Genomic DNA, 20688 nt, shown 5'->3' on the forward strand with positions numbered 1-20688 from the left:
CCGCCGGGTGGACCCTGGTCTCCTTGGTCTCCCTTCGTCCCATCACGACCAGGGTTGCCAGGAAGACCGTTGTTGCCAGGGAAACCGTTGTTGCCAGGGATACCGGCTGGACCTTGAGGCCCTGTGACGCAACTGCCACAACACTGTATAAAAATTAAGAGGACAAAATGAATTCAATTCAATTCATCTCCAAGCAGATATTTTGGGTGGTGTTGCTGCAAGCTGCAATACAGTATCAATTTGGCAAGATGATATCAAATTAGCAGGGCAATATCCAACTCGTTTTGCTGCTAAAAAAAGATACCGGTACACAAAAGAAAGCCTGATAAATATACCTGTAACATGTAAAAAATAAGCCAAAGCCTAAACCACTGCTTGGAGAGTAAACACAATACAGCGTTCAACCATATAGACATGCCACCCGAATAAATACACTTTAAGTCACTGCTAACACAACACCGTTAATAAGTTATGACCCGTGTCACCTGAGTGTATATGAATATACTTATAAAATTCACTTGGCGTACTATAATATCGGGCATTTTCAGCTTATCTTCCTAACGCATTCTTAGCTTCAACAGAAGAGAAAGTTTCAAAACGCTGTAGACATGTTCAACCCGATTTATTCCATCGTAGGTTCGATGTTTTTCAACGCCCATTGCAACCTTACGCCACCCGGAAATAAAACTTGACATAAATATCTGTTGCGCGTGTACTGGAGTATCGTATTACAAAATGTAGACAGAAGTCGTAGCAGCAAAAGTAGCCTGAAAGTTCTGATGATAACGCAGAGAAAAGTGAAATGGCTCACCTAGAATTTAGATTACGATTTAGAGGCGCATTGTTTTTGGTGACGTGCAGATTTACTAGTACTGTACACCAGCAAGAAGCGCTTCTTTCGCTTTTTCATTGTCTAATTGATCAATTAAATACAGGAAAACAAGTACAGCCCAGTCATATTGTCTTACGATCGCAAACTGACGACATTCCTGTGAGAGTTGTGCTTGTCATTAAACGCTGTCTTAGATATAGACATTTTTTACTGTGCCACAGTCTGCTTGGAAATCCTACCGAATCAAAAATCTGTGATCGCGCCAAGAACATTAGCTACTAACCTGCCCAGTCCCGACGACGTCCTGCCCCTGGCTTTTCTGCGTCAACACCGTCAGAACGAGCACAGAAACTGCAAACCACAGTTTGGACACCATATCTGCTTTTCCTCCGTAGTACTAGTAACGCGGCCACAAAGTTTGGACTAGCGACGGACTTAGTTTATGTAATACACTTAGTTACCACGGTTATGTCACAACACGTCCTGGCACATGACTTTTTTTCTTTACTTTCTGTCACACTTTTACAACAGATGCCATATGAACGCCAGGGTAGTAAGTTACTAATTGAATTTCCAAGCAGATGTTGGTAAGGAAACGTGTGAGAAGTTACTAACAATTAACCACCCAACATCTGCTTGGAGATTGCCGTTTGAATGTTGATGGTGGTTGGAATTATAATGGTGCGAGGACCTTTTTTGTTTCATTTTTTTTCCATTTCGAAGGCTATAAAACATCAACAGAATTAATGACATAACGATGTGTTAACAAAGCGTCTCTCACGATGTGTTGATGTGTCGTCTGACTGTGACGTCATCATCACTGATTAGGCGGGAGATTCAAAATGGCGACGCCGGCAGAAGGTATGTTTTTCACTGTCTTTTCCATGCGATATTTTGACTGTAAAGAACCGAGCCTATTCACTCTATCGCACTCGACAACAACAGTATGAATCAGTGCTTCCTTTTGTGAGCTAAACTTACGATATACTGAGGTAAATTTACTGTGGAGAGTGGGCAAGACCTACGGAGCACCACCCCCCTCCCACATACATACTACTGTGTATCTCTATCGTTATAGTGAATGAAAAGATACGAAAGTACCATACATGGGAGTTGCCCAGTTTAAAGTTGAGTCAGTTAACTGCACTACAGACTACAGAACATATACCCCAATTTGTTGGGGTATATGTTAATACTGTAAGACCAAGACTTTGTATGTCATTTTTCACGTTAAATTTTATTGCTATGCCCAGAAGTATGCAAAAATTATGAAGCTAACGTTACATGTTGTTGTTTACATTTGAAGGCGTTCTAGCTTTAAACAATTCTTCAAGCACATTCGAGTTGCTTGTTGGATTTCATACCAACACAAGTCAAAACTCAAGGCAACATGGGATAAGAATTAGTACTAGGAAGATGTGTTGACTGACACCAAGCTCTAAACTAGTACATTGTACCCTGTTGCTTGCATTCTGTTGCAGAGAGACCCACCATTCGAAGGTTTGAGGGGAAGCTAAACAGCATTACCACTGTCTCTCTGTGAGACATACTATCAGGACATTATGTGTGAGTATGCTATATCATGGAGTCTCATTCAGATCATAGAGCCCTGCATTGCTTTACTACATATATTGGTTAATTACTATCAACTACCATGAACTACTACATAATCAGTGTATGCCAGCAGGCCCTCTACAGCTAGCACTATTCAAGTTTACTTGCCACTGCATTGCTTTACTACATGTTGCAGTACATTCCTATCAACTACCATTCACTACATGTACTACATGATCAGTGCATGCCTCTACAGTACTATTCAAGTTTACTACATGCTAAGAAAGGATACTTCTACTTTCTGAAGCACTTGCAGACTAAAGTTCCAGCTCTATTGCTGTCTGCTATTCTAACATCTACAGTATCTACCTACGTAGTACATTGTGAACATGATTTCTTGGTTAGATATATTGAGTAATCATTTTAACAACGTTACGGTATTGTTTACTTTATTTTGCTATTAAGATTTTCTGTTTGCCTCTACTTTGATGTAGAAATAGGGGTAGAAGACTAGCCCGAGGACGATGAAAAAGAAAAAAAAAACTAGAAAAAGCAACTGCATAAATTTTCCCTCACACGGTCTAGCTTAGCAAACTACTGCACTGCTTATTTATATATTTGCGATGACTATCTCCTGTACTCTGCCATCACTCTAATCCAACACTACAGGGTGCCTGCTATAGCACCAGTTATCAGATCATTGATCTTATTCGGTCAGGAAAGAAACCGATTAAAACAATGTATGTTTTCTTGCTGCGAATTAAAAATAAAAATCCTCAAAGCTCGTCGTCGCGTGCAGACGGACCAGCGGACGCCTGTTGTAGCTTCCACGGGCGGAAGGCGTTGGTGACGCCGCTTAGAGCTCCCTCCAGGCTCGGGAAGTGGCGCAGGAGCACGGAGGACATCGTCGCCTGCTCCACCCAGTCTAACCCTTCCTGGGTGTACGTAGCGCTGTGTGGGAGAAAATTTGAAAAACAAAATCAATATTTTCCAGACAACAGGCTGTTAATCTTTTCAATCACTTTATCTGGAGTTAACTTTAATCGAATATGTTTAAGAGATGAGTTAGGGACATTTATCCAGTCACTTTTACACAAAATAAAGCTACTTTATATGGTTAAATTGCAAAATACCACGGCCTTATTAAAGACTTCAAGATAGGAACTGTAGGCCAAGAGTACACTACGTATTTCTGACATCTTTACATTTTTCTACGTTCTTTGAACTCTGTTCAGATACTTAGGAGTGTTAAGAGATCTCTTGTAAGCTACGATTACGCGACAGACACATAACAGCTCGCTAATAGAAGCATCTGTATCTGCACATGTAGCTTCGAGCATGCTACCCTACCTGTTGTAGTAGTCGGTGTAGAAGCGATCAGCCCGGAGACGCCGGGTGGCCATGAGGATGAAGAGTCGGAAGGCCGTGTCACTGAATCCGAACCCGGTGGGGCGAGGGCTCTCTGCGCTGCACCCCACCAATAGATCAACCTATAAAGAAGATGTGAGTGTTTGGGGAGGGGGTAAAAATGAGTTACATGACGTTGTATGTAGACCACACAATGATATTTGGTTATCATAACTTTGAAACAGTGTATGCTACATGTAAACTATTTTTTTACTATCTCAATAGAAGACTAGTTACTTGTTTAATTTCTAATCAATTTATGGATATATTAATCATCTTCTAGCCTACATCTTGGAAGCAACAATTGTCTGGCTGCCGTGTTTTTTATTTTCTCTACAGAGTTTCATTTAGTGTCATTCAGTCAAAAACAGGCAGCTAGAAAAGCTTACGAATCAATCTTTGAATATGGCATTAAATACAACCTGTTGTAACGTTAAGCAAGGTGCGCGGTGTGTACTCACCATTTCAACGTCTCCGTTGTACATGGTGCTCAACTCATCGGCAACCTTTGGGTCGTCGGTAATGTCCTGGAAGGTCTCCGCGGGGGCCATGTTGAGGTGACGCCGAAGCTCGTTGTAGCGCGGTACGCCCCTTTCCCGATCCCTCAGCACATCCACAGTCGCCATGTCAACAAACTCCGAGTTCTGCGATTCAGGAAGCTGCAGATCTCGGATGGAGTTCGGGAAGTTGTGGAGAACAAGAGCGCCCGGGTTCTCCACACCAAAGGTGTAGAAAAGCTTCTCCATGCCCTGCTTCTTAACAACATTAAAAGCGTCGCTGAAGAGAGTATCTTTCAACGGGTAGGTCTCGCCGGTACGTTTTTTGGTCGCCACGTCTTGCATGTGGATGACATCTGGTAGAATAGAGTGCATGCGATAAACGGCTGTGAACTCCTCCGTCAGGGAGTACGGGACGCCATGTAGTTCCTTTTTCGAACCGGGTATTCCATCCAGAATATAGCTTGAAGGCAGAAAAGGTTTCAGAAAGTCTCCAAGAGCACCCAGTTGACCCAAAAATCCTACCCAGTTTGTGTTCATGCCCACGTGTAAGATGTCGTTGTACAGGAGAGCTGTGGTCCACTCCACGGTGTGCAGCTTCGCCATCACAGCAGCGTTGATGAGCCGAGCTTTGTCGAAGAGTTCTTGGTCGGTCATCTTCGGGTACTTCGCCTTTAGCATATCACAGATCGCGTTGTGTTCTCGCGTGAACAGGTTGTGTAGCATGCTGAGCCCCACCCACCAGTTGCTCGAGAATCCCGTCTTTTCCACGCCCGTGTTTTCGTCTAGAGGGATCATGCCGCTGGCTGTGACTTTCAGCTTGCCGTCTTTCATCTCTCGTAGTGCCAGCTGGGTGTCCAAATCGCTGCCGTACAGTTGTGAACCGTCCCACCAGTGGGTGTTGTGGTTGCGGAAGGTTTTCGGGCGGTCGGTCTGTGTTTGAGTCGGGTCAGAAACCGTTCGAAAAACCTTCAGTGTTTCAACCCCGCGATTCCGTAACTCGTCATCTTCGGGCAAGGGGACGTGGATTGGGTTCTCTCTCTGGTTCAGGCCGTGATCGAACCAGTCGTGCGTTTGAAACTGTAGCCAAGCCGCCGCCAGCAGGTTGATAGAAGTAGCGGGGATGAACTTTCCTCTCTTGAACAGCTTGTTGGAGATGACTCTCGGATTCGGTTTCAGGAGGTTCTTCTCGTCCACGAAGGTTTTCTCTATGGGTGCGTTCCTACCGAAGCGGTACAAGCGCATGCCCATGGTCGGGTCGTCCAGGTCGTTACAGCTACCGTCGGCGGTTCGCGCATGTAGGGTCGAGTCGGGACAGGACAGAGGAGGCTTGTTGTCCTCTGCCGTGTACGTGTCGTGTAGGGCATTGTTGTCCAAAACCGTCCGCTGATACGCAAGGTACACTATGGCAATCAACACTGGTAACTGATACCAGGTGAAAGACACCATTGTTTTGGTTGGTAGTATTTTTTTTTTTACAAATGCCGTCTGAAATATGAAAATATGAATCATATACGTAAGCTCAAACCAATAATCTTCTGTTAAGTTCCTACAAGGCAAAGCTATCCTAACAGATTTAACAATGTTGAAAACTTAAGTGTAAAACTTAAGATTGGAAAGTTCATAGTACTAGTATGCTATGAATGCAAAACGAGGTTCGGCCCACCTGAGGCAATGTTGCCTGAGGCAATGTCTGCCCTGCATGTACATACAATGACCTTATAAAGGTGTGGCATCGAACGGGAGGGGGGTGTATTATTGGGAAAACGTCCACACATGTAACTCCCAACTTGCACTCGAAGTTCAATTATCAATAACGAATATATGAAGTTCTGAAGCCTTAAACATGTTTCACGTGCAGTAATTAAGTATGGCACTGTAAAAACATAACATCACTGCCATTTGGACCCTGGCATGTTGGTCAGGTCAGGGTAGGTCAGGGTCTGTACACAAGGTGACTACTAGTCATTCAAACTTTTAGTGTACAAACCGCAGCATTTAGTGTACAAAATGGTTCATCTTTTGGATGCAAATTACAACTGTGTTTAAAGCACATATCACCATGTCCAAAATCAACTGAACCCTTGTGGGGTCGTGTGGCGTAACGGCAGATTGGACCTGTTGGTTCCGAGTCCTGACATGACGCCGATTGTGTGCCCTTTTCTCGCGACTTTTCTCACTTCGCTCAGGTGAAAATGAATATAAGCTGAACAATCTTGAGTGTGTCCCCATCACGTCTTGTGATTACATGTTGGAATGTAAAAAATCAACTGAACTCACCTATATTTCTTGACTTGTGTTGAAGAATCAAAAAGCCTACTCCTAGATCCTGTGGACACCTGTACATGCATGTATAGCACGAAGAGGCTTGGTACGAGTAGACGCTGTCAAACCGGTTATACCGAACAATACCATGCATACAAAGTACAGACACCTCAATTAAGAAAGGCTTAACCTTGTTATTATTCAGCGGCGGAGCCTAAAATCTGGCCAAGAATTTATAAAAGCAGGCTTAAGTTAGGTATGGGTAAAATCCATGTGTTGACAGTCCCAGTCTGAGTGTTTTAACAGGATCTGTCAGTGTATCTGTGTGGTCACATATTTGTCACGTATCTGTAGTTAGCATGAGTTAAGAGGGTCTGAATGGATTGTGACATGTGATATCATTATAACCATAGCGGTTTTCCTTGGTACTACAATAGAACTCCCCGTTTGTGTATCTTTGGCATGGACATTCTATGGTCTTGATACTGTGGTGCGTGGCAGATACTAGTAGTCGGAAAAAGCGGCATATGTTCTGGAAGTGCAGGGGCGTTTTTGTTAAATATTTCGAAGATGATATAAGTCAAGAAAGGAACAACGGATTTTCATGATTTGGGACAAGCTGGTAGATTATAGATCTAGCTAATCTAATTTGTGGGTTGGACTTTTTTCTCATACAAAAAATTGTGCGTAAAAGTATTCTCTCTTTTTTTTTTACAACAACGTTTGCCTATTGTAGTTTGGGGACATACCGAGGCACAGTTACATGTATACTTCGACAAACTATGACAATAATGGTTTATTGTAACACCCTGTACATTACAACAGTAAGGTATAAGATAAAATTGTGAATATGATTTTGCTTTGATTGGAATGAGGTTTGAATGTAGTGTATAGATTAGACGACTATTACAATAATCTTACAAAGAGTGCACATTTTAATTCATCGCCATCGGGTTTAACGTTAACATATCTGTGGATGCCCGACAATAGTCTGACATTGCAGGTAAATGTACGCCATATAAAAGTTTAATAATTTTAAACTGCTAGCTGTGGATACAGGGTCTTCAAACATTTTGAAACGAATGCAGATACAAGAAATTTAAGTATACTTCACAAGGTTTATTACAATTTCATAAGGGTGAAGTTTTACGTACAAACACCGTATAGTTTTACATAACTATTTACATTTTGGCCAAGTCGAGTCAGTAGCGTTGGTGGTGAAACCTTGGCTCGTAGACAGCTGGCCGGGGCATCTTGAAGTGCTGCATAAAGTAAATGTACATGTCAGCTACCACAATGATCAGAGAGCCAGTTAATGGAGATTTGTGATGTCTTTAGTCACACATTGGTAGAATACGAAAATAATGCTGGTGTGTTACGCCTAGGGGCTGTTATACCAGCTATACAGATACAGATGCAATGGCAATGGTAGTAACAACTATGGACCTAGCAGGCTAGCACTGCTTCTCTGAAGATTTTAAAACGTTAAAACGTTTTCCGTACCATTTTGCTCTGGAGTTGTTTTTGAGGTGCAACAAAGATAAGAAGACATTGTATGCAAACAATTTTTCATGAACAAAAACCCATACCTTTCCGACGTGTGAGTTGCCTATGTTCAGGGTTGGGTTCCATTTGTACCCAGGCTTGACTGCTCCAGGCGCGTATGGGAACATCGGCTTCTTGTACGAAGAGCTGAGAAAAATAACAGAATCATTTAAAAGTCACTTGCAGCTCCATTAGCAAGAAATGGACTCCCTTTAGTAAGAAAGTGACTTGCGGCTACTTAAGCAATTAGGACTGCTCCTGCTGTCTAGAGTTTTTCTCAACATTGTCCGCTTTGAACTAAAGCCTCAAGCATTTCCGTATATGCACCATTTTCAAGGATAATAGAAAATGTGATGTTCTTACTTAAACCACAGTCGGGAGGACCCAGGGTACCAGTTGTGTCGGAACAAGGAGTCGGGATCGGACCATGTGGACTCGGTATCCATGTCAGACCTGTACCAATATACATAACAGTTTAGTTTCTATGTTACTGGGCGGTAAGGTACTCATGCATTGAAGTGCAACTGGAAAAACATTTAATTTTAGAGTGCTGAAACACTACATCAATAGGTAACGTTGAATCTCGTTATATGAAGATCAAGAAATCGGTTTAGCTCCCACTGGTGTATTTCTATTGTGTGTAACATGCTGGAATAATGTAGTGGACGCTAGTAAAGAGAGGATCACGCGTACCCAAAAGACCAGTTATCTTGGTCCATCTTCCGCTTTTTCTTGTCCGACTTCTTCTTCTTGACTGGTTTCGTCTTGACGAGCGGAGGCTCCTCGGCGTCCGGCTTGCGTTTGGGCCGGCAGCATTGCAGACAGAGACAGAGGGACAGGACGAAGATGGTGAGCCCGATGATCCCTGCCGCCCCTCCCCCGGCCATCAGGACCCACAGATGCGGGATGTACAGCTGGCACCGCTCCCCGTTATACCAGCCGATCGGATCCGCTTCGCATCTAGGGATAGGGATTGGAAGTGTTTATCTTTAAACTAGCGTGGTGTAATGGTCAGCTTGAAACCAAGAGGTTCCGGGTTCGATCCCATGACATGCACCAATGTTTTTCCCTTGGGCCTGGCATGGTGCAATGGTCAGAGAGTTCAGCTTGGAAGCATGAGGTCCTGGGTTCGATCCCCAGACATGCACCGATGTTGTACGATACACGAATTTCCTCACTTCACTCAGGTGAAAATCCGCCACTTTTCTTCAGCATTTTAACTAAAATTTTAGTGACGCTTAAGAAGAGTGACGAAAAGACGTCAACAACAAAGGGGGCAATTCACCTCGGAATGTTTCTAGATAGAGCCTTGGGGACTATTTTTGACGTTTGTAAAGTTTCGGACTTTCTGCCAATAGCTATTGCTTGGTGGCCTTACCTGCAAGATGGCAAAGAGCCGTTCTGATGAATGCAAAGTGCATTGTTCAGGCAATACTTCTGAAGACACTCAGAAAGGCAGTAGAACTCTTCCCCATCCCTCTTGCAGCTGTAACCGGGACTGCAGTCGAAGTATTTGCACGGGTTTCTGTGCTTCAGAACTAACTCCAATGCACTGTCGCTAATCTCTGGAAAAACAATAACAACATTTTTGTTCATAAGTACAATAGAAATATCAATTCAGACAGTCTGGGGGTACATGTAATAGGGCCTGAACATATATACAGATGGGTACCAACTAAGTCATTAGACCAATGTCTTCTTCCATATATCAAAGTTTGTTTTCGTTGTCCCCATGCCCTTGGCGTACCTGTGTGGCTTGGGTACGTCACATCCGTTCCCAGAATGCTCCTGGTTCCGTCCACGATGAGTTCTCCCTCCCGTACAGTCCCAGGCAGCCCGGTCATGTCCAGCACGTTACAGTACCCGCCTGCCGACATCAGCTGGGTGTAGTTATACCTCACTCTGTAGTCTACTACCACGTGGGGACGGACATAGTTGCCTTCCCTAGAACCCAAGTATTAACGGGGCAATATGTCAATCCCCATTAGTTTTGACTTTTCAGACTATAAAGAGCAAAATATAGTAAATCATGTGGTTATGTGTACATTGTGTCATATTTTATTATCCTATGGCAATAGGTTTTAATCCCATGTCAGTAGCTATCTTATCAAATGGAATCTAGAGTGTCAAGTGGACTTTTGCACAAAGAACTCTAAGATGCTGTAAGAACGTGCCACTCAGAGATCTTAGAGCAAAAATGTTCTGTAATTTCCATACCTTAAATTGACGACCTCAAGATTCTGAAACCCAGTGTTCTTGGGCTTTGCGTAGTATGGCTCAACCTGCAAAGGAAATTTACAAAAAATTTACAAATTTAAAAATTAACAAAATATCTTCATTTCTAAGTGAAGTCAGACAAAACAACAGTTAACGGACATAGGCCTGGAATTCATCGAATTCTGAAAACACAAATGCACACTGATTTCGAAAAAAAAAGACTTATTTTTACAAAGGATGGTACGGTCTACCGTTGCCTTGAAGGCGTCGGCAAAATGCAAGTGTTGTTCTGAAGTCCTGTTCCCCAGACGGGGGTCCCACTGCCGGATGAACTGGATAGTGGAGTGGGCGTATACCTTTAGGTCTCCAGGGAACCTATAATAGGCTGGGCCGGATAGGAATCGTTATAGAAGACCTTTATGCACGACAATCGTACATGGTAATACATGGCAACAATTATTGAACATAGATAAAACAAACAAAATAGAGGTATAGAATAAAACATCCTAATTAAAATCTCTGCATTAATTAATTAAAGGTAACAGCTAGAGTGTCTTCAAAGTACGATTTCACAAATGTATTTCTTAAAACACAGTCAGCAAAAACTGAAACACTTTGTTATTTCGGCTTTGTTATTTCAAAAAAACGGCATGACATAAGAAACCATGAAATGTACTTACCGACCGTGATTTCCGTCCGTTCCACGTCAACAAGACTGTCTAGTTAAGCAGAATAACACAGTTATCACGCAGGTAATACATCAGTCATATACATATCAGTATGGCATGTCTAACCGGCTAAACAAAAGGAGACATCCTTCTCAGTTTCCATCACCATGTCCCGCAGGAGTTGTGCGTGTTGGTGCGGTTTTCATGTAACAATGGACGAGGTCAAAACATGGGAATGGATCAATGGGGCCAATGTACCTGATATCAAGTCTGGTAACAAAACATAGATGAATATACTGATATAGACTACTGTACCTACATAATGGAAGTAGTTTACTAACCTGAAACGATTTTAACTCTGTACTATTGCTTCTATACAAAACAATGGCCATCCTCGCAATTTAGTCTAGTCTATGAAAGTTTGAGTCAGACATTGAGGTAGAACATTACATGAAATATATTCTGAGTCACTGATAAAAGGTTGTGGATGCTATCTGCATTATGTCATTCTAGTTACATCGTTTACCATCATTGTCTTGGATGCACACCCCAGAATCATCAATTTAACACAACTCACCTATTTTCTTTGGTTGGGAAGGTTTCTTCTGTCCAGGGACTGTATCGATGACTGTAGTCCCATTCTCCAGGTTTGGGACCGAATCCGTGCTCCTCGTGTAGGCTTTTGGTGAAGCCGTGGAAACACCAATACTATCACTACTTGGTACTACCATGGTGGGTGTAGTTTGTGGTACAGTTGTGGTTGCTTTGGTGGAGGCAGAAGTTGAAGCAGTATGCATGGTGCTTTTGCCGGTGTTCACCGTTAGTTTTGACGTAGTGGGCATAGAATTTTCCCTTATAGTAGAAGCAGTTGTTGGTGGAATTTTACTTGTATCATGAGTAGATTGCGTTATGCTATCTGTTGTGGCAGAAGCAGGTGTCAATTTAGCTGTTATAACAGGAGTGGCTCTATTTGTTTGCTGCGTTTTATCTATTATAGTAGCAGAAGTCATCTTAGCAGATGAAGAAGAATAATTTGGGGTCATTTTAGCTGTGGTAGCAGATTCTGAAGCAATCTGCGTCATTTTAGGCGTTGTAGTAGATTCTGAAGCAATCTGCATTATTTTAGGCGTTGCAGCAGATTCTGAAGCAACCTGCGTCATTTTAGGCGTTGTAGCAGATTCTGAAGCAATCTGCGTCATTTTAGGCGTTGTAGCAGATTCTGAAGCAATCTGCGTCATTTTAGGCATTGTAGCAGATTCTGAAGCAATCTGCGTTACTTTAGGCGTTGTAGCAGATTCTGAAGCATTTTGCGTCATTTTAGCCGTACCAGATGTTGTTTGTGTCAATTTAGCCGTTGTTACAGTTTCCTGTAGCATTGTAGATGTTGTGGCAGAGTCAGTGGTTTGTTGCGACTTAGCAGTTGTAGCAGAAGTTGTTCGCATCAGATTAGCCGTTGAGGGAGAAGTGCCTTTCGTCATAGCATTAGCTGTAGAAGAAATACTTGTTTGTGTCGTCTTAATCGTTGTTGTAGAAGCAATTGCATGCGTCACTGTGATGTTTTGAAGCTCAGTATTTAAAGGGCTAACAGTGGTCTCAACGGTGCCAGCATGCTTGCTAGTATATCCGTAGGTAGATGCAATATTCTTAGCCTGTATCAAAGTATTACCTGGAGTTGACGTCAAGTCCTTTGTTGTAATTTTAGTAGATGCCATACCTGAAGACATAGATTTGGTAATAGTACTTGTAGTCGCAGGGTTCATTGTAGATGCCTCTGGTGTTGTCGACATTGCCTTTGAGTGTGTTACAGAACCATCGCTAGTTGATGATGTTGTTACTCCTGGTAATATCGTAGTCCTTCCCATTAGAACAGTTGCAGCTGCTGTTGATGTTTTCATGTTTACTACTGTAGGTGCCGTAGGCGTTGGTGTAGTTCCTGTCTGTTGGGTCTTGTTGTCCGTAGCTGTAAGGGCCGCTGTAGTCATAGCGTTTGATGAAGGCTTGTTCATCGCACTTGTCGCCACCACAGTAGACACCGTGGCTTGAGGTGAAGACTGGGCAGAAACGTTGCTCACCAAATCTGAACATAGATCAGTATTGTTAGTTCACAAACTTAAGTACATATCTCTGAAGTATCAAGTATTCTGCTACCATCTGTACCAGTTGATGCAGCTGCAAATGCTTTAAACGTTATTACTTTTATGTAGAACCGATGTCAGTTCCATCCAAATCTACATGACAAATGTCTGGATTGCCATACTTACCTTTGTTACACGACAACTTTTTTTCACATTACTCAAAGAAAGCATCTTACGATATGGTTTTATTTATCGTGATGAACACTAAAATGTGAAAATCACTTACCTCCAGACAACACGGCGACGCCCAAGAGAACAACCATGACAGATTGACCTCCCATGACGATGACATTAACGCACACAAATGACTTCCCCAGCACGAATGGTCGATACCCGCCTCAAATGGCAGTGAAAACGCAGAGGTTATGTCTGTGTCTCTCCTGATTACGATACTGTTTTACTGTTCCTCGTTAATTTCGTGATTCGGGTTGATCGGCTTGTAACTAAGACGCGCTGGTTGATAGCATGCATTGCTATGGCATTTGCTACCCATGGGAGATTCCTTTTGAATATGCTCAGGGATCGTTTCTTTAGTTGATAGATGTTTCATGCACAGTATCAGGAAAAAGATAACGAAACGATGAAATATCGACTACGAGAATGCTTTAAGCTACAAAGCGTGTAGACTCTAGTAGATAAATCTGTCCTTCAGTGCTACATTCAATTAGCCATGTGTAGTAAAAGTTGAATCAAAGTCGGCATCTATTGATCTGGTTTTTTGTTCTTTGTTGCATCTCGCACGAAACCGATTGTTTTCTGCGTATCACACGGTCCTCAGAGATTGGTACCGTTTCATCAAAGGTGACTGCGCATATTTTAGTAACCCGTTTGGAAGGTTAGGGGGAAATGTTGGTTGATTAATTTATTCATCACGTAGTTAGGTTGCGATAGAAACATTGAAAATACGCCCTTGTCATGCACAACTACGTCACCTCTGTCCTTGGTGCTGATTGGGTAGTCTGACTGTGTTGTCAGTTGGTTCGTCTATACATTTTCTCTGCCCTTGGTGCTGATTGGTCAATCTTACGGTTTTAGTTGATTAGTCCATACATTTCTCTGCCCTTGGTGCTAGTTTGGCAATCAGACATTACATGTATGAAGTCAACATTTCACCAGAAGTAAACGTACAAACATAGGATCGTCTAAATCAGAGTAGGTTAAATAGCTGCATACGTTGTATCCCACATCTTTCTCGTGTTCCCTTCCTATCCATTTTTAAAATAATTTAAGTCCAGGAACTCACAGGACATAGATAATTTTCTTTGGCCTCAGGAAGACTTTTATGTTGCGTAACACCTGTATCCCATGACTTGTCTTCGCCCACATGGACTTTGTGAATAAATGATAAGCCTTGACACAATGATACATGACTAACTGATGTCGTGATCCGATCATTGTGCAACATGCGTGACTCAGGAACACCGGACAATACAGGACCTGCTGACAATGGTTACACCTGATGTTATACAGTTGACGTGATGACCATGACAGTTGCATTGATCACTACATGTGGGACCAGATGAGTGGCACTGGTACCATGGTGTTGTCGTCCCGCTAAAGTCACAAATATGTTTACCATCCTTTGTAGCTCTTTTAATGTTATACACTTAAGCTTATTGCTCTTAGTTCTTTTCAACGAAGGCCTTATGGCATTTGGCCTAGTTCAGAAATGTCTAGCTTGGCGAATGTTCATATGTGTTGGTAGTGTTATCATTATGTCGATGGCCGTTAGAAACTTATTTGGACTCACTTTTAATTTATCATGTATTCATTATTTATATAACTGATCATGAATAAGGATAGACTAAGGAAGGTAAACAAATGGTAGAGTATCATCATTGCTGTAGTTCACTTTGATCTGTATGAAATCATCAGTGATTACAATATGTAGGAATAGCCTAGTGTAAGATGCCTTGAATGTACTCATTATGTACATGGGTAGCCATGAAAAGGTAGCTCCATATGGTATAGTATCATTATTGGTTGTGCATTACTGTAGTTTCTGTATACATTCGGCAGCAGTGTACTGGAACTAAGCAACGAGGTCTGGCCTGGTGTGACTTATGATTTACATCCACATTTGTCCGGCTCTTCCACATAAATCATTAATTGACAACAGGCTGTATCACAAAAGCCGGTCCATTTTCTTGTCGTAAAACGGGTCACGCAAGTATAGCAAAAGTGTCAACGTATATATACAATTCTCTTTATTGATATGCCTGCTTTCTGAAACATAGAACAGACGATGTCATTTTTCGTCCTTGGTAACCGCTTATTAATATTTATTAGTCTGGAAAACATCTAACACGATATGCTGAACTAGAGAGAAGAAAACAGTAAATACTAAAACGCTTAACCTTCCAATACTAAACTATTACAAAGTTTATATCATACACATACATACATATACATATCTGTGGCAGGTTATGTACACATGTTTCCGTTTGCTATAGATACATATAATAGTAAGAGGATAAGAGGTAACATGTCTTTTGCTTCATTATAGTCAATTTAGGAACATTCGTATGATTTTTTAAACTCGTTATTATAGGAAAAAAGGAGTGCCTAGGATGTTGGTTACTATAAGATGACAGTGTGTTTAACCAATGAGAATCAGAACTGCATAAAATGTCATTGAATCTACATTACGGGGTGGATAACTAGTCTCGGATAGCCTTTCAGCACCAAGGAGATGTTGAATATTATTGGATGCTTCTCTTCTCATGTCTATTTCTGTCCTTTCGATATATACATTGTGTGCTATGAATAGTATAATACATAACGTTACTTTCAGAATATTTTCAAATGCTAGATATAGATATGGTCTATAACTATATAAATCACATCATTGCTTTAGGTAGGCAGCATTTTACGTCTTATATCAACGAAACGAGTGACATTAAAATTGCAGACAGTAGATAGCCAAGGAGTGTATCACAACAAGTGTTTAACGTTTTCCTAACGCATGCACAGACCGTGCGTACGATGCCTCGGGTGCTATTCTAACAGGAAGGAGGTAGGGACTGTCTTTCCTTTTCTTAAAGATGATACAGGCCAGGAGAAAGGCCTGTACACCTACAGCAACGAGGACGGCGGCGACGTGTGAGATGTAGTAATCACACCTCTCCCCAGTGTACCAGCCGCCTGAGTTAGAGTCACATCTACACGGCAAACAAACACATAGTCGTATTAGCTCAAAACCGTTAAAGCAATGACTATAATTATTCTTCTTATTATAAGATAGAAGACAAAAATGAGATTCAAAGAAAATCTCTGAGGTGCTAGCAACAGCATTGTAGGACGTTTCTATACACCTCTGGGGGAGTATGTAAGATATGAATTGCATCACACAGCTAATACTAGTACATAGTAGATTTAAAAAAAGAACTACTAACAAACGCACCATAACCAACATCTAGCACACAGAGAGACGACTTTGGTGTGATAGATGTCGGTTAGCTTGGGTAATGAATCCACTCTACTATATGCTACTAACAAACACAGTTATCACGTAAACAATAATCATAATACAGAGATCAAGTAACTGCGAATTAGAACAATCAAAACTACTTTTGTAAAGAAATTGAAACTTGTTCCTAACAAGACTCGATTGTAACTTACTTGCAAGTTGGACGACCTTCCAGCAAGTGAGTGCAGAATCCTCTGGTCAGACAATAGTTGACCAGGCACCGTGAGATACAGGAGAACTTGGTAGTCTCGCCCTCCTGATGACAGCTGAAGCCACTGTCACACTCGTAGTACTGGCACGGGTTGTCGTACTGGACTAGCTGGTCTAATGCCTCCTTATCAACGACTGCAATACAAGAGGCAGTTTTGTCATGAAATTTTATCTGTGTTCGTAGTTACATGTTAAAGTTAAAACTGTTGATCCAAGAGATTCTCACCTAGAGCTTTCGACCAGTCACTCTGGTCTTCTTCAATAGCTGAACGGCCATGTCGCCATTGTTGCTCTGAGTATGTAGTTTATGCACTCTGTCTAAATTTGACTGCCCGCAAAAATGTTAGAGAAAATACTGAGATATTGTCAGACTGTTCTTTGCCCTATAATCGTTTGGGGCTTACGTAGACAATAGTAGGGATTTTAAGAAACTCTTTATCTATTTAACTGTGCTAATATATTACGACAGGAAAGGGCATGTCAACTATTCCATCGACTTACTTTACATATAGTTGGCCCAGGAAAGAATCCCTTCCATGCAGTATGATCATGAAGTAGTGGATATTAAAAAAGACGGCTACATTATTTGTCCATACGTACCGGCTTGGCTAGTGAAGATGAGGTCCGTGTTGCCTACAGGATGGAACCCGTCCACGTCCAGACTTCCATCCCTGACCGCAGCAGGGATGCCGGTCCTACGGAGAACCTTCTCCACCCCGCCCGACGTCATGAGCTGGTTATACCCGTACTGTACCGTGTAGGCTACAGACGTGTATTCTTCTGTACTACTGTCTGAAGTTTGTACCGTCATGGAGCTATGTTACAAGCAGAGTAGGAATACTTTTAGTGAGAATACAGGGTACATACTATTAGGTATCTTTGGATCATTCCGATAGGCCAAGTATCAAATGTTGCGCAAAGTATTTAATTATAATATTTTCTCTTAGGTCTTGTTGTGAGATATTTCATACACAGGTATTTTAGTTGGAGGATTATGTCTTTGTAAGTCTAAAGCATGATTGATTTGATGATTAAGACGGTCAATTTGATAGCAGTAGTTAAGACCATCTTAACACACATTTTTCTATTCAATGATTACAGTGGGAACGCAAGTTAGTTATGTTAAACTAGGTAAGCCAACAAACTTACTTCAACTGATCGACAACTAAACTGTCAAATCCACTGTTTCTGACGGACTCGAAGTGGGCAAGCATCTATGAAATGAAAAGAAATATGTCAGAAATTGACTTGAATCGAGACATTAGTCACTGGTCAAAAATCGTACGGCAACCAGTAGCTATGTACAGTGTTTTTGAGACAATAATTTGAGGTTAAGATGGAATCTTACCGTCATGTCAAAGGCCCCTGTGAACGTTTTGTACTCTCTGGACCAGGCTCTGGTCAGATCTCGATGCCATGGTTTGTCGAACACGATTATCGATGAGATTGATACCATGATCGCTGATGGTACTAGATCTGGAACTGGACACAACGAGGCAAAACAAACATCATGTATGACAGTAGGAGATTGGAAAAACTGAAGAATCAAGATTTCATGATATTAAATGACAAGAAAACCAGCGTACACCTTAGCACTTAGGCACAAAATTGTATATTTTGTCATGCTTAAACAAATTGATGAACGTCTACTATACTATACATGTGGTAGATGAGCTACCAGTTTGAAGAATGGGTGCCTAGATTAGTTTGCCTCGAAACAATTTTACAGTATTGTGCTTTTATGTTTGAGACTTTACCTAGGTAGGCAGTCCTCGGTGGAGCTTCCACTAGATAAGCTGTGAAAACCATGAAAAATATTGTTAGCCTCTGACGTTTATTTCTGTATATCTATAATGGGTTTTGTGTCATGGTCGAAATTGTTTTATGATTTCAGTATCTAACTTGTTTATTAGAACATGATTCAATTATTGGTCATAGCAGCTTTGGAGCCCAGGGAAAATATTGACGTAGCCGCTTTAAACTTACGTGGTGCAGGTGTAGTTGTCGTCGTAACTATTGTAGTGTTAGAGGTGACTTTGGGATGCGCTGTCTTCTTCTTCGTTGTCACCTTTACCGTTGTCACTCGTGCTGGTGTTGGCGGCGGCGGCGGTGGAGTTGTCGGTACTGTAGTTGTAGGTTTAGTAGTTGTAGTTGCTGCCGGCGTCGTTGGTGCAACTGTTGGCGCTGCAGTGGTGGCCTTGGTTGTTGTACCCATCGTAGAAGCGGCTAGAGTGGTAACTTGAGCCGTACTTAGAACAGGCTGCGCCTGAGCTGTTGTAGTCTGTATGGGTGTGGAAGAGGGTAAGGATGTGCTAGGGGGAAGGGTTAGTGACTGGGAGAGGGTAAAAAGTGTCGGCTGTGCAGATGCAGTGGTGGTTTCAATGGGCTGTCCTTGTATAGGTGTGTTCGTTACAGGGGCTGAAGACATTACCTTTGCGCTGGTGGATTTTGTTGACGTGGGTTGTGTCACCTGTGCTACACCAGAAACGGATGTGCTGTGTATCGTCTCTGTGACAGAAGCAGCCAATGTTGTAGATGGAGTTGTAATTCCCATTTGTTCTTCTTGAGATTGTGTTCTAATGGATGTAGTGGTAAGTGTATGTGTCACCAGTGCATCACCAGAAAAGGATGTGCTATGTATTGTCTCTTTTGTAGAACCGCTCAAGGATGTAGACGATGTTGCACTTCCCACGTGTTGTTCCCTTGATGGTGTCTTTTGTAAGGCTTCTAAAGTAGTCAGGGAACCTGTACTATGGATAGTATGTGTCGGACTATCCATGGCCTCGGCACCTGATGATGTCCTTTGCAAAGGGTCTAACATAGTTCGCGGACTTGTATTAGAGAGGGTTAGGTAGTGTGGGTAAGGATGAACCTTCGTGATGAGTAAATGGCTTGTGGCTTGTTACACCCTTTAGCAAAGTTGTTAAGGTAGAATGTTGTGTGTTATTTTCAATGAGCTGTGATTGTGATGCCACCGAGGATGCTGTGGTGTTTGGGTTGGTGCCATTTGTTGGAGCAATGTGATGGGTGGAAGGTTTCTGCCAGTCACCTATGTATATGACGCTAGGAGAGGCGACAATGTTAAACAAAGGAGTTGTCGGAGATGTGGATGGCTGTGTGTTTGAGGATATGGAAGGATGGGGTTGAGTATGAGCTAGGGTAGAGGGATGAGTATCAACACTGATGCTCTCCATGGCAGACGTCGAATGGTAATCAGCATGTCCTGTTGCAGTAGTATTTTCATGCACCTCCGAGGATTTCATAGTTCTTGTGGTCTGAGAAATACCAACTGAATGTTCAGCTGCGGTAACAGCATTCTGGCTTGTGTGAGACGTAACATTATTTTCTACGTTGCTTTGATTGTGTGTGATTCCTAAGTCACTATGATCATAGATCGATACTGAAGATACATCAGAACGTACTGTGGTAGCAGTATTCTCGCCTGCAGCAGGTGGGGGTTCTTCAACGTCCGGGTTCCCTGTAAACGGCAATGTAGTTACTATTCCGTCTGTCCGACGTTTGTCTATACTGTAAGGCAACGTCGTCACTGTTTTCATTGTCGTAGAGTTGATGCCATACATGTTAACTGTATCTGCACTAGTTCCTGTGAGTGAACTATTAATGATAGGCCCGTATGTAGAAGTAACTGTTGCTGTCATTTGGTCCGAAGCACTTGTATTTTCAATGGGCACACTAGTATATTGGGCGTTTGCTGTCGAATTCATGCTTGGCTCTGTTGATGTATTTATGAAAGAAAACGAGGGATAGTCGAACGTCGTTTTATTAGTGACACGCCCGTATGTCGGAGTTACAGTCACTGCAGTTGTATTTTCAATGGACCCACTGGTATATTGGGGTTTTTCTGTCGAATTCATACTTGAGTATGTTG

The 20688-nt window shown here is 42.1% G+C and overlaps 1 protein-coding gene across 1 annotated transcript in view; it reads right to left on the bottom strand.

The window, feature by feature from the left end:
• LOC109478929 overlaps window positions 1-20679 on the bottom strand; it is a 21772-nt gene extending 1093 nt beyond the window's left edge. The window contains exons 1-17 of the mRNA XM_019780734.1: window positions 20222-20679; window positions 18786-19059; window positions 17400-17477; window positions 16742-16934; window positions 16096-16281; window positions 12887-13062; window positions 11563-11901; window positions 10569-10702; window positions 10318-10382; window positions 9848-10044; window positions 9479-9665; window positions 8794-9060; window positions 8145-8247; window positions 4255-5715; window positions 3737-3876; window positions 3180-3337; window positions 5-112 (exon numbers count right to left, since the gene is read on the bottom strand). Coding sequence (XP_019636293.1) covers window positions 5-112; window positions 3180-3337; window positions 3737-3876; window positions 4255-5715; window positions 8145-8247; window positions 8794-9060; window positions 9479-9665; window positions 9848-10044; window positions 10318-10382; window positions 10569-10702; window positions 11563-11901; window positions 12887-13062; window positions 16096-16281; window positions 16742-16934; window positions 17400-17477; window positions 18786-19059; window positions 20222-20674 — 4519 coding nt within the window. The 5' untranslated portion in view covers window positions 20675-20679. The remainder of the gene's footprint in view (window positions 1-4; window positions 113-3179; window positions 3338-3736; window positions 3877-4254; window positions 5716-8144; window positions 8248-8793; window positions 9061-9478; window positions 9666-9847; window positions 10045-10317; window positions 10383-10568; window positions 10703-11562; window positions 11902-12886; window positions 13063-16095; window positions 16282-16741; window positions 16935-17399; window positions 17478-18785; window positions 19060-20221) is intronic.
• Between the last annotated feature and the right edge of the window lie 9 nt (window positions 20680-20688).

The sequence above is a fragment of the Branchiostoma belcheri genome, unplaced genomic scaffold, assembly GCF_001625305.1.
Source record: "Branchiostoma belcheri isolate BF01 breed outbred unplaced genomic scaffold, Haploidv18h27 scaffold46, whole genome shotgun sequence".
NCBI classification, from domain to species: domain Eukaryota; kingdom Metazoa; phylum Chordata; class Leptocardii; order Amphioxiformes; family Branchiostomatidae; genus Branchiostoma; species Branchiostoma belcheri.